This window comes from Phaethon lepturus, unplaced genomic scaffold (genome assembly GCF_000687285.1).
Source record: "Phaethon lepturus isolate BGI_N335 unplaced genomic scaffold, ASM68728v1 scaffold48019, whole genome shotgun sequence".
Lineage (NCBI taxonomy): Eukaryota > Metazoa > Chordata > Aves > Phaethontiformes > Phaethontidae > Phaethon > Phaethon lepturus.
Genome location: NW_010565069.1, coordinates 40,201 through 52,601, shown reverse-complemented (window position 1 = coordinate 52,601; position 12,401 = coordinate 40,201). Strand labels below are relative to the sequence as shown.

The following is a 12,401-nucleotide window of genomic DNA, read 5'->3' as shown; positions in this document are numbered from 1 at the left end:
GTCCAGGCTACTTGCCCTTCCTTAGAAGGATGAGGATATGCCGGTTGATAAACTTGAAGGACATGTCACATCAACAGTGGTTACATTAGCAGCTGACTTTTGGTGACAACAAGTCTTAATCATAATACATGAAGAACTCAACTGAAATGGGGCAAAACCAAGTACAGACCCCCTCAGGTCAGGGCTCCTTACGCCTTTCCCTGGGAAGGGAAGGAAGGTGGACGTTCACAACAATCCTCTCTCAAAAAACCCGTGCAGCTGCATGGTACAGTTGCCGGTGTGCTTTGCAGCAGGAGAGGCACCAGCTCCAAGGAGTCCCATTAGCGTTTGGCAGGATGGCTGCTCTACTCACCACAGGCGATGTAGTCTCCATTGGATGCCAGCCCTACGAAATTCTTCTCGTTGATGTGACCCTTGAAGGACCGCAAGCAGTGAGGCTTCCCTACGTTCCACAGCTTCAGCTGACTGTCTGTTGACCTGAAAACAATACCTAAAGTTACCCTGCTGCCATATGGCAGGCACTCCTCGCTTGCAATGCTGCTCCTTAACACCCTACTTGCAATGTAAATGTTGAAATCTTAATGCACTCCAGGAGATTTATCCCACTTTCAATCACTTGCAACTCAGCTGGAGCTCAGAAAGGTATCACGTTATTTTAGAAGCCTGTCAAAACGCATTATATGTTTGAATAAAAAGCTTCCCCCAACTATTACTCTTCCTTTCTCCTATGAATTGCAGAGTCCTCCACTGAACTCTACTGCCTCTGGGCCACCACTGCCTCCTCCAGATCTTTACAGATCCAGGACACACTGAATTGTGGGGGTTTTTTGTTTTGGTTTTTTTTTTTGTTGTTGTAGTTTTTTTTTTTAAAAAAACCTCTACAGTATGGGCAAAATCTGTTCCCTTCTCTCTGCTGGCTAAAACTCTCATTCATGCCATTACAAGACTCAAGTAGGAAGCAGCCTCCTCCTCCTCACCCGCCTCCAGCTGCCCTGAATGCATGTTCTCCTCCTGCCCAATACCACGCAGCAGCATATAAAACCTATGGGGCTCAGAGTTGCTATTACCATTAAACTGATGTGGTTTGCTCATGTATAATTGAGACTGCATAGATACAGATCTCAAACTTCCACTTTTTTCACCTTGGCAGCAAAGCTAAATATTACTATTAAAAAAATACACAAACTCTGTCGGGATTAAACCAAAATTGATGTTCTCCATTGTTCCCCCACATGCGAACATACCTGCCTTCAAACCGTTTTTCTATTTACTGTGAGCAAACATTTTTCCCTTTGGCGAAGGAAAGGAGGTGGAGATAGTCTCCTCTGCCTGGCAGAGCTCAACTGAAATAGCAATATCCCAGGTTTCTGGGACATATAGGATTAACTTCTTTACCCTGAAGGGGTAAAGACCTGAAGGGGCATGAGCCCCTCTCACTTCCCAGGCATTATTCTCTAGCAATCGCCGGGCTCTGATATTCTGGCACTCACTGACGTACGTCAATACGCTTCACAGTAGGGGAACAGCAAATGGTGATGTGCTGGGAATGGAGCCCTGTGAAACCACCCTTGAGGAAATGGGTAGTGCTGTTGTGATCTTAAATTTGAAAGAGATTGGGAGCAGGACCTGGCAGCCTCCTGGGTGGGAGAAAAGGGAGGTAGATAATGCTCCCCTCTTACAAGCCACATCACCCAACCTTGCTGCTTTCTGAATATCAAGACCTGAAGGGAAAAAAACCCCCACCCAATATACATCAAATATTATTACCAACGATGTAACAAATTAGCCCTGCACCAATGTCACATTTACCAAAAAATATAGCACAAAAAGAGTAGAGATACACCTCGTGCTGTACTGCAAAAACCTTATCTCAGCCCTCAATGACAGCTGGAATGACAAAGGAGTGATAAGAGAGCTGCAGCAAGATTTGTTAGTCATTTGTAATAATAGCATGAGGTCAGATCAGAACGAAGGTATGAACTTCATCTGTAACACCATGACTTAAGGAGGAGGAGTGCATTCCTGGTCCCAGGTCTTGACCAGGGCATCCCTAAAACAGAGTATTCACCTTCTCTGCCCGATGCTTGTTCCTCATCCACCACTGCCCCACGCTGCCGCTCACTCTCCCTTCCCATCTCTTGTCCTTACCATCACAGTAGCAGCATAGCTCACAGAAAGGGCAAAAAGGGGCATACTACTGCTTTTTGGCCCACAAGTACAGGGAGGTGTCTTCTGTGCTATTAGGGCAGCTGTATTTTTAAAACGCTGCTTTTAAAAGCTTCAGAGTTGCCTGGAAAGTAAACTTCTAAGGACAGGGTAAAGCAGCAAAAGACTAATGCCTGGTCTACAAGTCAGATTCCTGTGACAGCTTCTGCTATTAGCTAACCCATCAAGAAGACCTCATATATATATATATATGCACTTAACCTCTATAGTTTAGTAGCGTACATTCTAGATCTCTTCGTTAAAATAAACACAGTAAAAGTCTATTGCTAATGGAATGCTTTACTGTTAACAAATTCCCATCAAGCGCTAGCTGCGTTTGCATTGCTTAGGATAAGCATGCCGTAAAAGAAGAAAGTTATCCGTCCCCGGACTGCAAGGAGAAGAAAAGGCCACTGGTCCTGCTGGTGTCACACTGCTCTTCTGGTTTCATACCCTCTCCAAAAAAATATCATAGATGAGCTGCTCTGTTAAATCTCTCTCTCTGTAAATCAGCACTGCAATCAATGTGTTGTGCTAAATACCAGGCAGTTCTGAACACCCTTGAGGTCAAAACCTAACTCTACAAGCAAAGTAAATCAATGCAATCTATAAAACAGCTTTAGCTAGAAATCTAGAGAATCTGAATATACATATAATTTTTTCTTTGAAGAAATCAGTGCTTGATTTCTGGGAATCACTATTGCTGTCTCCTCTCCTCAATTTGCAAAAAGACAGACATGAAAAATAATCTGTTCTCTGACATTTCTTTCTGTTCATGCAGAAAAAGATAGGTGAACCCTCCACTTAGTCCCTTCACCCTGTTGTTGCCTGTCCAAGTCTGACAGCAATATCGATATTCCTCCCAGGACTGTGGGATAAGCTTTCTCAGATCATCAGCTCAAGCAGGACAGGGCCATTCTGTCCTGAAATATGCCATAGATGATGCTGCACTTGATCATGGCTGTAAAACATTCCCAGTCTACTCCTGCTTCTATTAAACACTTTCTTCTTACCCAGACTTGGTTCAAAGCATTAAATTTAATTTTCTCTGTGTTCTAGGTATGAATTTGCACCTCATAATGTTAATGGAAATAAGAAGAGAGGAGCTGATTAAATATGAACAGTACCAGAAACCACCAGGGAATCTTCCACCACACAGCTCAGCTCAGAGTAACTCACTAGCAGCCTGAATACACCTTAAATGCTCTGCTTTGGCTCCAGGCTTCTAGAGAAAACCGCGTTAAAACACAGGACTGAGCCAAGCTCGTTTATCACTGGCTTGGTACAAGGCAGCAGGCATACTTCCTGGGACTAGATCTACCCCTGGGAGCCACCCCTGCTGCCCTCGGGTGTTATACATGAGGTTGTCGAGATCAAACATTTCCCTGCAGTCCCCCAAGATTACTTGCATTTTCCCCAGCATGTAAGAGGGGCTCACCTCTGGTTTATTAAAGATACTTGTAGCCATTCACTCAAACCTTTCACTATGTGATCTGACAGACACGCTCATTCCCACGTGGTTGAAAACCTACCTACAACTGAGGCAGCCACATCTGGCTTTGGGGCAGCCACATCTGGCCATGCAACTGAACAGAAGCTGTAGAATATTATTCTTCAGGGCCTCCATAGCAGACCTTATGGTCTAGCCCGGCTGAAAAGCTGCACACCATTAGGACCACAAAACTCAACTTCTCCTTGTCTACTTTCTAACCCAAGTATAATCCTAAAAACGGCCTTCACAGAGCAGGTTAGTAAATTACTGGAGAACAGATGAGTCAGTCCTACTCGCGTTTCTTTCAGGCTGATGGCTAAACCTCCTCTTCAGACATAGCAGTACCATTTGATCACTTCTGTCACTCATCCCCTGTGTTTTACTGGAGATTACTACCCTCAGGGCTCTGCCAGCAGTCTTCTCTACAGCAGAGCTCTGGTCAGGAGCATCCTCAGCACACACAGCACTTCATAGAAGGAGAGTCCACCTGCAGCTTCCCAAAGTCAGGGCTTGTGGTCAGGAGCTGCATCTAGTTGTCTTGATATCCCCCTTAAGCATTTTAGCTCCACAAGACAGAGCAGAGCCACGTGACACAAGGAATGAATTTCTATTTTTGTCTTAGAAGAAAAAGCAAGGATCTGCTTCCCAAAAGCACAGCAGCTAGCGCACGCACCCACCCACGCAGGTGAACTTGCACGATGGCCCTGAAGAGCGCGAGAAAGAAAGGGCTACGAAGTTTTTAGATACATAAAAGGCAATACTTACGCAGAGACAATTTCTTCCCCGCTCACAAATTTTGCGTAGGAGACTGCCTTGCGATGCCCTTTGAACACCATGATCGGCTGCTTAGTGTTGCGAAGATCGTAGTAGTGAACACAGTGATCTGGAGATATGAAAGAAAAGGGGCAAAATTTAATCAGTTGGAAAGGATGCACGGGACCTCTAACAGTCATCTCACAATTGAAGTCCTGCCTGAAGCTTCTACAACTCACTTAAAGCCTCCTTTAAGGATAAACAGTCTGCACTATAGCGAAGGAGTGTTTAAGCAGACTTCTTAAAACAGCCCCAAAATTCAGTCTGTAAAGGTCCAAGCAGCCTTTCAAAGAGTCAGCGAGGGGAAAAAAGGTGAATCCACATGTGTGCACACATACACGTGTCTTCCCGCAAACCTCAACTGGCCCATGTGCAAGCCAACAGCTAAAAGGACTCTCGCTTCTCCTGCCTACCTTCTTGGCTCCCTGCCTGGCCACTTAATTGCCATTTTTAATTCCCTGCACCCCCTTCTCCTTCCTCAAGCTGTCCCCTGTTGGAGAACTTGAGGCTAAAAACTCAGTCTGTCTGCTACTTAAATTGGATCGTGGAAAATAGGGATTAAATTTCTCATGCTTGCTCTAAATGGGTAACCTCCATACTTTTGTTCTTTGCTTCTCTCCCTTGACTTTATTACCAATCAAAAGAGAATTAGCATTTCTGCTCATAAGAGAACAGACTAAATTCCAGTTCTTAAGATTTAATTCACAGATGTGCTGCAGTGCCACAACCACATAAAAGGGACTGCAACAGAATTAGTGATAGATTTATTTTCTGCGCAACTAAATGTCAATTCCCAAGAAAATAAAAAAATAAGAATAGAAATCCCCCCGAGACCCAAGCCCCAAACACCCCCAGAGCTCTTTCCCACTCAACAAGGTTAATAAGCTTCTCCCTTCCTGACTTTCAGCCTTTAATGTTGAACTTCATTTAATTATCCCCTGCTATTCTGGAAGCGCAGGGAGGAAAGGCCACACACACGCAAGGAAACCGAGCCGGACGCCTTTCTCACCAAGCAACTTGCGATACTCCAATGTCAGCTGAAAACTGCTCTGACCCTCCTCCCACTGAAATAACACCCCACCAATGGAAGTTTATCACAAAGATTACACAGAAATGAATTTAAATGCCAATAGCTACGGTTATTTTTATATTTGCACAGCATTTCAAAGCAGAGCTCTCAGTCGTACAAATAACACCCAGCTGCCTCAAAATCCCATGTGGTTTGAGAGATAACTGGATTTACATCGATCAGGCTACAGCAACCACCATCAGACCGGCCAGGGCAGCTTCTCACCGTAGTAACGGGCTAATTGGTGGTCGTGGCAGGACTAGGGGCTGTGTCAGAAACACCTGCAGTGAAAGAAGGCAAGCAGGCAAGTCTCCTTCCTCTCTGGCTGCTTCCACCATCTTGCTCTCTGCATAAGATGGGACCAGAGTCTTCTCCAGTAAGAGGTTTCCGTCTCTCTCTCTCCTTGCTGTGTAAAAATAGATGCTTCAAGCAGCCACGCCAGGCTTTCTCCCGTCACTTACACCAGGCAGCGAACTGCTGAATTACCCTGTTGTGTTGAAACCCAACAGCTATTACAGCCTTTACTGCTACCACTGAAATGCTGTACCCACAAGCACTCTTCCAAGCGCTCCTCTTTCTTCTACCTCCGAAATATAACCCTCCAAACAACTGACACCATCAACCAAAATCCCAGCACATCCCTACCATTCGGGTATTTTAATTAGCTTCAGACAAGATGATGTTGCAAAAGGTTTATTCAATAAAGAGGTTAATTTTCAAAGAGACTTTGAATTAAGCCTTAACACTCCTTTAACAAGATTTGGGCATCCTGGTCCTTTCCACCTTAAAGCTTGAGCCAAAAGACTCCGCATTTTCTCATTTCTCAGCCAATGTACCCGCTGTGGGAGCTACGAAACAGTTAACTGGCAATTGTTATTTTAATGAGCAGAATGATTCTAGCAGGGCTTTCTATTAGGAGCCAGTTAGTGGATAAGCCTTTCAAGCCTGTTTTTGCCCGCTCACAGTTTCAACCCCCTCTCCAGCTGGTCCGTCATTAGGATACCTTTTGAGCACCAGATTTTATCCTTCAGAGGGTGGCAGGGAAAAGGGGTACCTGCGGACGGCTGCGTGCGAGCAGCTGGAAAGAGCTAGAGCAGGAAAGACAAGTCCATTTGCAGAGCAGAGGCACGAAGTTGCATTCGCCTTCTACATGTCGCAATAAACAGCTCGAAGCCTGCCGGCATCTGGCCCCAGCACCGCGTGTGCCTCCCGGCGTCGGCAGCGCGATCGATCACTGTCTGCTCTGATCACGACGAGTCCGAGGGAATGGGCAAGGCCAGTGGGTTCTAAAATTAGCCACTTAATTATTAATTGATTATTTCAGCAGCCAAAGTGTTGATGCCCAATTGATTTTTTTTTTTTAATTCAATTGAAGCAGCTATTTTTAAGTAGATACATGAAGACAAATGCTCACTGCATTCATTAAAATCAGAACAGGTGGTCATGTTTTACAATTAAAGAGATACTCTCTCTTGTAGGCCATATGGACTTTCTGAAAACATGATAAAAATGCCATCTGCCGTGGAAGCAGAGCGCCCAAAAATGAAGCTAAATGAGAAAAATACAACTCCCAGGCACCCTGGCAGCAGCCTCGCTGAAGTATGAGCCGAGTATTTGTATGAGCTGAAGTTGTCCACGATCAGCAACATCCCAGGCGAGGTGCTCTGGAAAGCTCAGCAAATTAATTCATCTTTAAGGCAAGCTGAAGGTAAGGAGAACAGCGTGGGCATTGAGGGGAATCAAACACTTCCCAACTCTGCAAGAGCCCATAAGCTCATCCAGCATCCCACCGCTGGCTCCTGCCCTCGGCATCCCTAGCTGAACACGGAGTATACTCCATCGCTACCCAGCAACGCACAGGGGTATTTGCTTCTTGTTTTGCTCCTCAAACACAAGCATTAAAATCATCATTTGACAATTTTTTTTTTTGCAGCTCTACAGTTTCCACCCCGACCAGAAAACTCACTTAGAACAATTTCAGCTTGGAAACAACATTTCCCCAGTTAAAAGCCTGGGCAGCAACAGCTCACTGCTTTAGTTTTTCTTCTGCATCCAGGCTTAATGGAAATTATATATATAGAGAGAGATAATGGGGAAGAACATGTATATATGATAACAAATTAAACACTCTGAAGCAGTTCTTGTGTAGTTCAATGTCACTGCAGAAGCTGAGCACCACAGAATTCTGCTGCTGCACCTTCTGACTTCAAATGTTTGCTGGCAGGCCATATTTTATTATATATATTAGGGGTTTTTAAGTGATCTCAGAGGGCAAAAAGGGCAGCTAAGCTCTCTCACTGTGGCTGAGAGGTCTCTGAACAGAAGCCTGAGTTTTTAAGCAGTGCTTTTCCAGAACACTCAAAAACTGCTTACTTAGGTTAAGACGCTGCCGCTTTCACCTTTGAGCCATCTAGTGACAACTAATCAAGAATTTAGACTTTTCCAAACTTCCAAAAGATCTCACCACCTCTTCAGTAACTAGAAGCTGCGTGTCAGCAAAGGACGGCATCCCTCCCTGCTCGGCAGCTCATAAATTCACAAGGCTCCAGCTGGCAGGAGAGCAGGGTGAAAGGGAAGGATGGTTTTGCGACATACAAGGCAAAGTGATCAGCACCTTCTCAGCCTCATCCTTGGACTCAGCTTGGTTGCAGGCATAGGGACACAGCAAACAAACTGATGATGCGGTTACGTGATCTTAGGAAATGAGGTTAAAAACTTAAAAACAAAACAAAACAAAACAAAAAAACAAAAAAAGAGAGCTGGGAACTGCTAATGGAGTCAGCAGCGTCTTAGGCAGTTTCAGAGCTGTTCAGAAAGATGGAATTGCTCTCGGATTTTTAGTTGTTTAAACAAAAAAACAACCAAAACAAGGCAAAATCTGTTTTTGCCAAAAGTGATTTTCCTTACACTTAGATTTGTTAATAAAATTCACAAAACAGCTGTTACTAGCAGCCTTTAAGCTCACATCACCTACTACAAAGCTCTTAAAGTGTACCGACAAGCAGCAGCTCCAAAAAGAGCAAGGCAAGGGTTAGCGAAGAGTACCACACAGCAGCAGTTTGTTTCACTGAGTACCGGTGCATCAGGATAGCAACACACACAACTCAAAGAGCAGAGTGATTTAACTCCCCAGGTACCCAGCAATTCCAAGTAACATTCATCTTCCAGGGCATGTGCTTCACACTCATCTTCGCCACGAATATTAACCAGTCTACAGCATGAGATAAGTCACAGACCCCCCAAGGCTTTTTTTTTTTTTTTTTTGACCAAGAACTACTACTTAAAGGATATCAAGGCAAGGACAGCAAAACAAAAATTTACCTGCAATGCAACAGTTTAATATTCAACGGATGTAACGACTAGAAAACCCCAGGAGCTGCATACAAAGGTGTTGTGGCTCTCCTCTGGAAAACTGAATTGCTGGAGAATCAATGATCATTTTTCTTATTTCAATCATTTCGAAACGTGTATTTCTCAACTGTTCAATATTTAGATTATTGATCCATTCAAAAAAATAAATAATTTACATTACTCTGATTTTTCAGTGCTTATAGACTTGAGAATGTAAGTGGTGCTCACTGCCACACGTTAGGTGAATGTTACAGCCAAGAAGATGCCTGTATGGAAAACCAAAGTTGTGGGGTGGGGAGCCAGATGTTAATTAAGTGATCTGTTACAAGACTTCTGTTAGCAAAGCACATTTGGGACTTTTTAAAATGACAGCTCTTCAATACCAAACTCAGAGGTCAAATTAATTTCATATATTAATGCTCTGGCTGTAGCCTGCAGTCCTGCATGCCTCGTTCTGCAGATGTTTTACTGAAACAGAAGCACAGGCTAGAGCGTAACCTTTAATGTGTTTCTCTTGTGCTTCTTTGACCATGATGATTTGATTTGTTGCATCTAGTAACTCATGTCCCCAGTTAACGATTCCCTCAGTTTTGTCTGTTTTTCTCCATATGAACTTCAAGTTTGGATCAAGGCTGCCTGTTTTCACCAGTGAAACTCAGGACAGCAGGAGTAAGAGACACTTATGGTCTGAGGGGCGTACTTCAATAACTTGTTCAACAAGATTTAAACTGAGCCAGAGCAAATTTGGTGCAAAATACCTCAGCTCGCCTCCAATTAGGTTATCCCAAAGAAACCAGAAAAGCAATAAAATAACAAGGCACAAAAAAATCCCATAAAATATCTTTAGTCAGAAATAGGAGAGGCATGATTTTGGGGAATTTGATTCCATTTCTACTTTCACTGGTTAAAAAAATTATTTCAGAGATCCTAAAGGAAGCCCACATTGCTCAATACATACTGAAGGGGTTAGCTGAAATCCAATTATTTATATTTAAACAGCTATCTATAGAAATCAATCTTTCCTTTCACTTGCTTCTCTTCTGTGTACCAGGCGTAAGCAAGATTACTCAACACACAGAGTGCCCAGAACGAAGCCTTCAAAGCTACCTAGAATTGTATCCAGGCAACTTGTTTAGCAGGAAAATACAATCATATCCTTATGCCTTCATGTCCAGAGCTCAGTGGGTCAAACCAAAGTTTGCATTTCCAGTGCCTCTGGGTGAAAGAAAGAGTACAAGTTGTCCTTCCTTTAAGTGGCACGCCATGAAGGAGAGGGCAAGCCACCTTAATGAATTTTTGTTGAATGTACATAAACAAGCACTAGAAGAACAGAACTTTAACATCAACATGGGTTAACCAAACATCTCCTTCATTCAGGCTCGGTGTGATTTCTTGCTATACAAAGGAAGCTTGCATCCTCAGAGGTAAAGCCTTTGGCTAGACTAAAAATGGAAACAGAAGCAGGAGGCTCACATGCAACCTCAGTTTTCACTGTTAAAAATTTTTCTTCTTCTGTTAGTGAGGAGAAAGAAGGAGGAGATAGAAAGGGACAACATCCTGATTTAAAAATAAACTTACATCAACAGTAGTACACTGTACTACAGTGTATTGCATTGCAGTACACTGAAGATGACTTGGCACATTAGATGCCTCGGTCCTTACAGAAACCTGAACAGGGCCAGGGAAACAAGTGCTGCTCTTTCTCAAAAACCTGAGAAAAGACAGACAGCTGCAATCAGAACCCAAACCTTGAAGACGAAACACTTTAAAATAGACTTCCTTTAACTTGAGAGGAGACCTACAAAAGCCTCAGCACTCTCTTGGCCTCGAAGCCATCTAACCAGCTGCACAGTTACTTAGAGATTAACTAAAAAGCTATTAATAAGGAAGTGGATCCTCTCCAGTGGATCTTCTACGTACCTCCACACTGAGTCTCTCCACAAAGGCAGCAATATCAAAGGCTGGTGAAAAGACGACTCAGGACTTAATTATGAGGAAGCCCAAAGTGAAACTTAATCCTATGCAGAGTGCAGTTTCTGTTTGAAATCCATTTTTGCTCAAGGGCCCTGAAAGTCGCAGAATAATGTAGGCTGGAAGGGACCTCTGGAATCCAGCCAGTTCAGCTTCCTGCTCAAAGAAGGGACAACTGTGAATTTGGATGCAACTTCCAAGTTAAATAACTGTGCTCGAGGGTCCTACTCAGTCAAGCTCTGAGTATTTCCAAAGACAGAGTTTCCATTCTGTAAACTCTTCCCTCGTCTCAGCTGCTTCGTACTCTTATGTCAAAGGATTAAGAAGAAATTTTTTTTATTCAAATTTGTTTAAGCTATTTGTTATTGACATAAGAAAGGAAAGGCACTGGCCCACCTCTCAGCACTACAGCATTAACGTTTAGGCTATGTTTTGCTCCAAGAGCTTCTGGGTTCTCAGACCTTTCAGGTTTTGTCTACAGACTCCGATGTGATGGGGGTGGCACAAGGCACTGCCGCACAACCTCAGTTCTCCTTTAATTATTTATTCTTTTCCCTTACTAATAAAAAAAAAAATGGAGAACTGCTGGACTTTAACTGTTGCCAAGTCTGTACTATGAGACAACAGCACTTAAGAGACCTTCATGTGACTGAGGTGGCTTCGGGTGGAGATTGAAACTCCCCTATGGCAGAGGCACAGACTGGAGTTTGAACATCCATATGCAGGTCTTGCTGCTCTGGAGAGAAGACTGGGGACATCGGACAGTTGAACACTGCATCATTATTTGGGAATAATTCAACTCAATGCGACAGGCGAACCTTCATGCAGTGACCACAAAAAAAAGACTATTTTTAATCTTGGGTCTCTTCCATGGCTGAAGAGAGTGTATGGAGGAGAAAAAAAGGGTCTTTAGTACAGCAACAGAAATGCCGGGTGGCATTTGGGCATTCGGCAAAGAATGGTGAGGAAGCCTTCCAGCTAATAAAACGCTATAAAGATATTTATATCACTTGACAGAGCAATACCAGGATGGGATATGATCAGCACAGGCTTCAGCCTACCACAAGCCATTTCAGGGAGAGAAGACAGGGAGATAGTTTCCACTACGTAAAGGAAATAGATACTCTGGGAAAAGAGAAAATGCGACAATGCATTAGGGACAAGAAACAAAGTAGACTTGAATTCAAGCAAACTAAGGCCTGCACCAAAAATTAACACAGAAATTTTCTGAAGATATTAGATGATATCAACAGCAGTGAGTTGACATCAGTGCCCTCTTTACAAACCATTTCCCTTACTGTAAGAAAGGGGATTCAAAATAGGGTTGATACGGCCCGAAGCAAAGAACCTTTGACAAACAAAACTATCCGGAGCATTTTGCTGAAGAATGCAGTGTGCTGTTTTCTGCTTGCAGCATGACAAATCACAAGGAGGAGAGAGCAGAAATAAATCCATTTCACCCCAACATCTTCCTGTAGAACACTGCAGCATGGGTAAAGC

At 43.5% G+C, this 12,401-nt stretch overlaps 1 protein-coding gene across 1 annotated transcript in view; it reads right to left on the bottom strand.

Annotated features, from left to right (window-relative positions):
* Nucleotides 1-12,401, bottom strand: part of RFWD2 (ring finger and WD repeat domain 2, E3 ubiquitin protein ligase) — a gene marked incomplete at its 5' end in the record, with an annotated part of 73,047 nt that overhangs the window by 32,817 nt on the left and 27,829 nt on the right. The window contains 2 exons of the mRNA XM_010295055.1: nucleotides 353-477; nucleotides 4,463-4,580. Of these exons, the coding sequence (XP_010293357.1) occupies nucleotides 353-477; nucleotides 4,463-4,580 (243 nt within the window). The remainder of the gene's footprint in view (nucleotides 1-352; nucleotides 478-4,462; nucleotides 4,581-12,401) is intronic.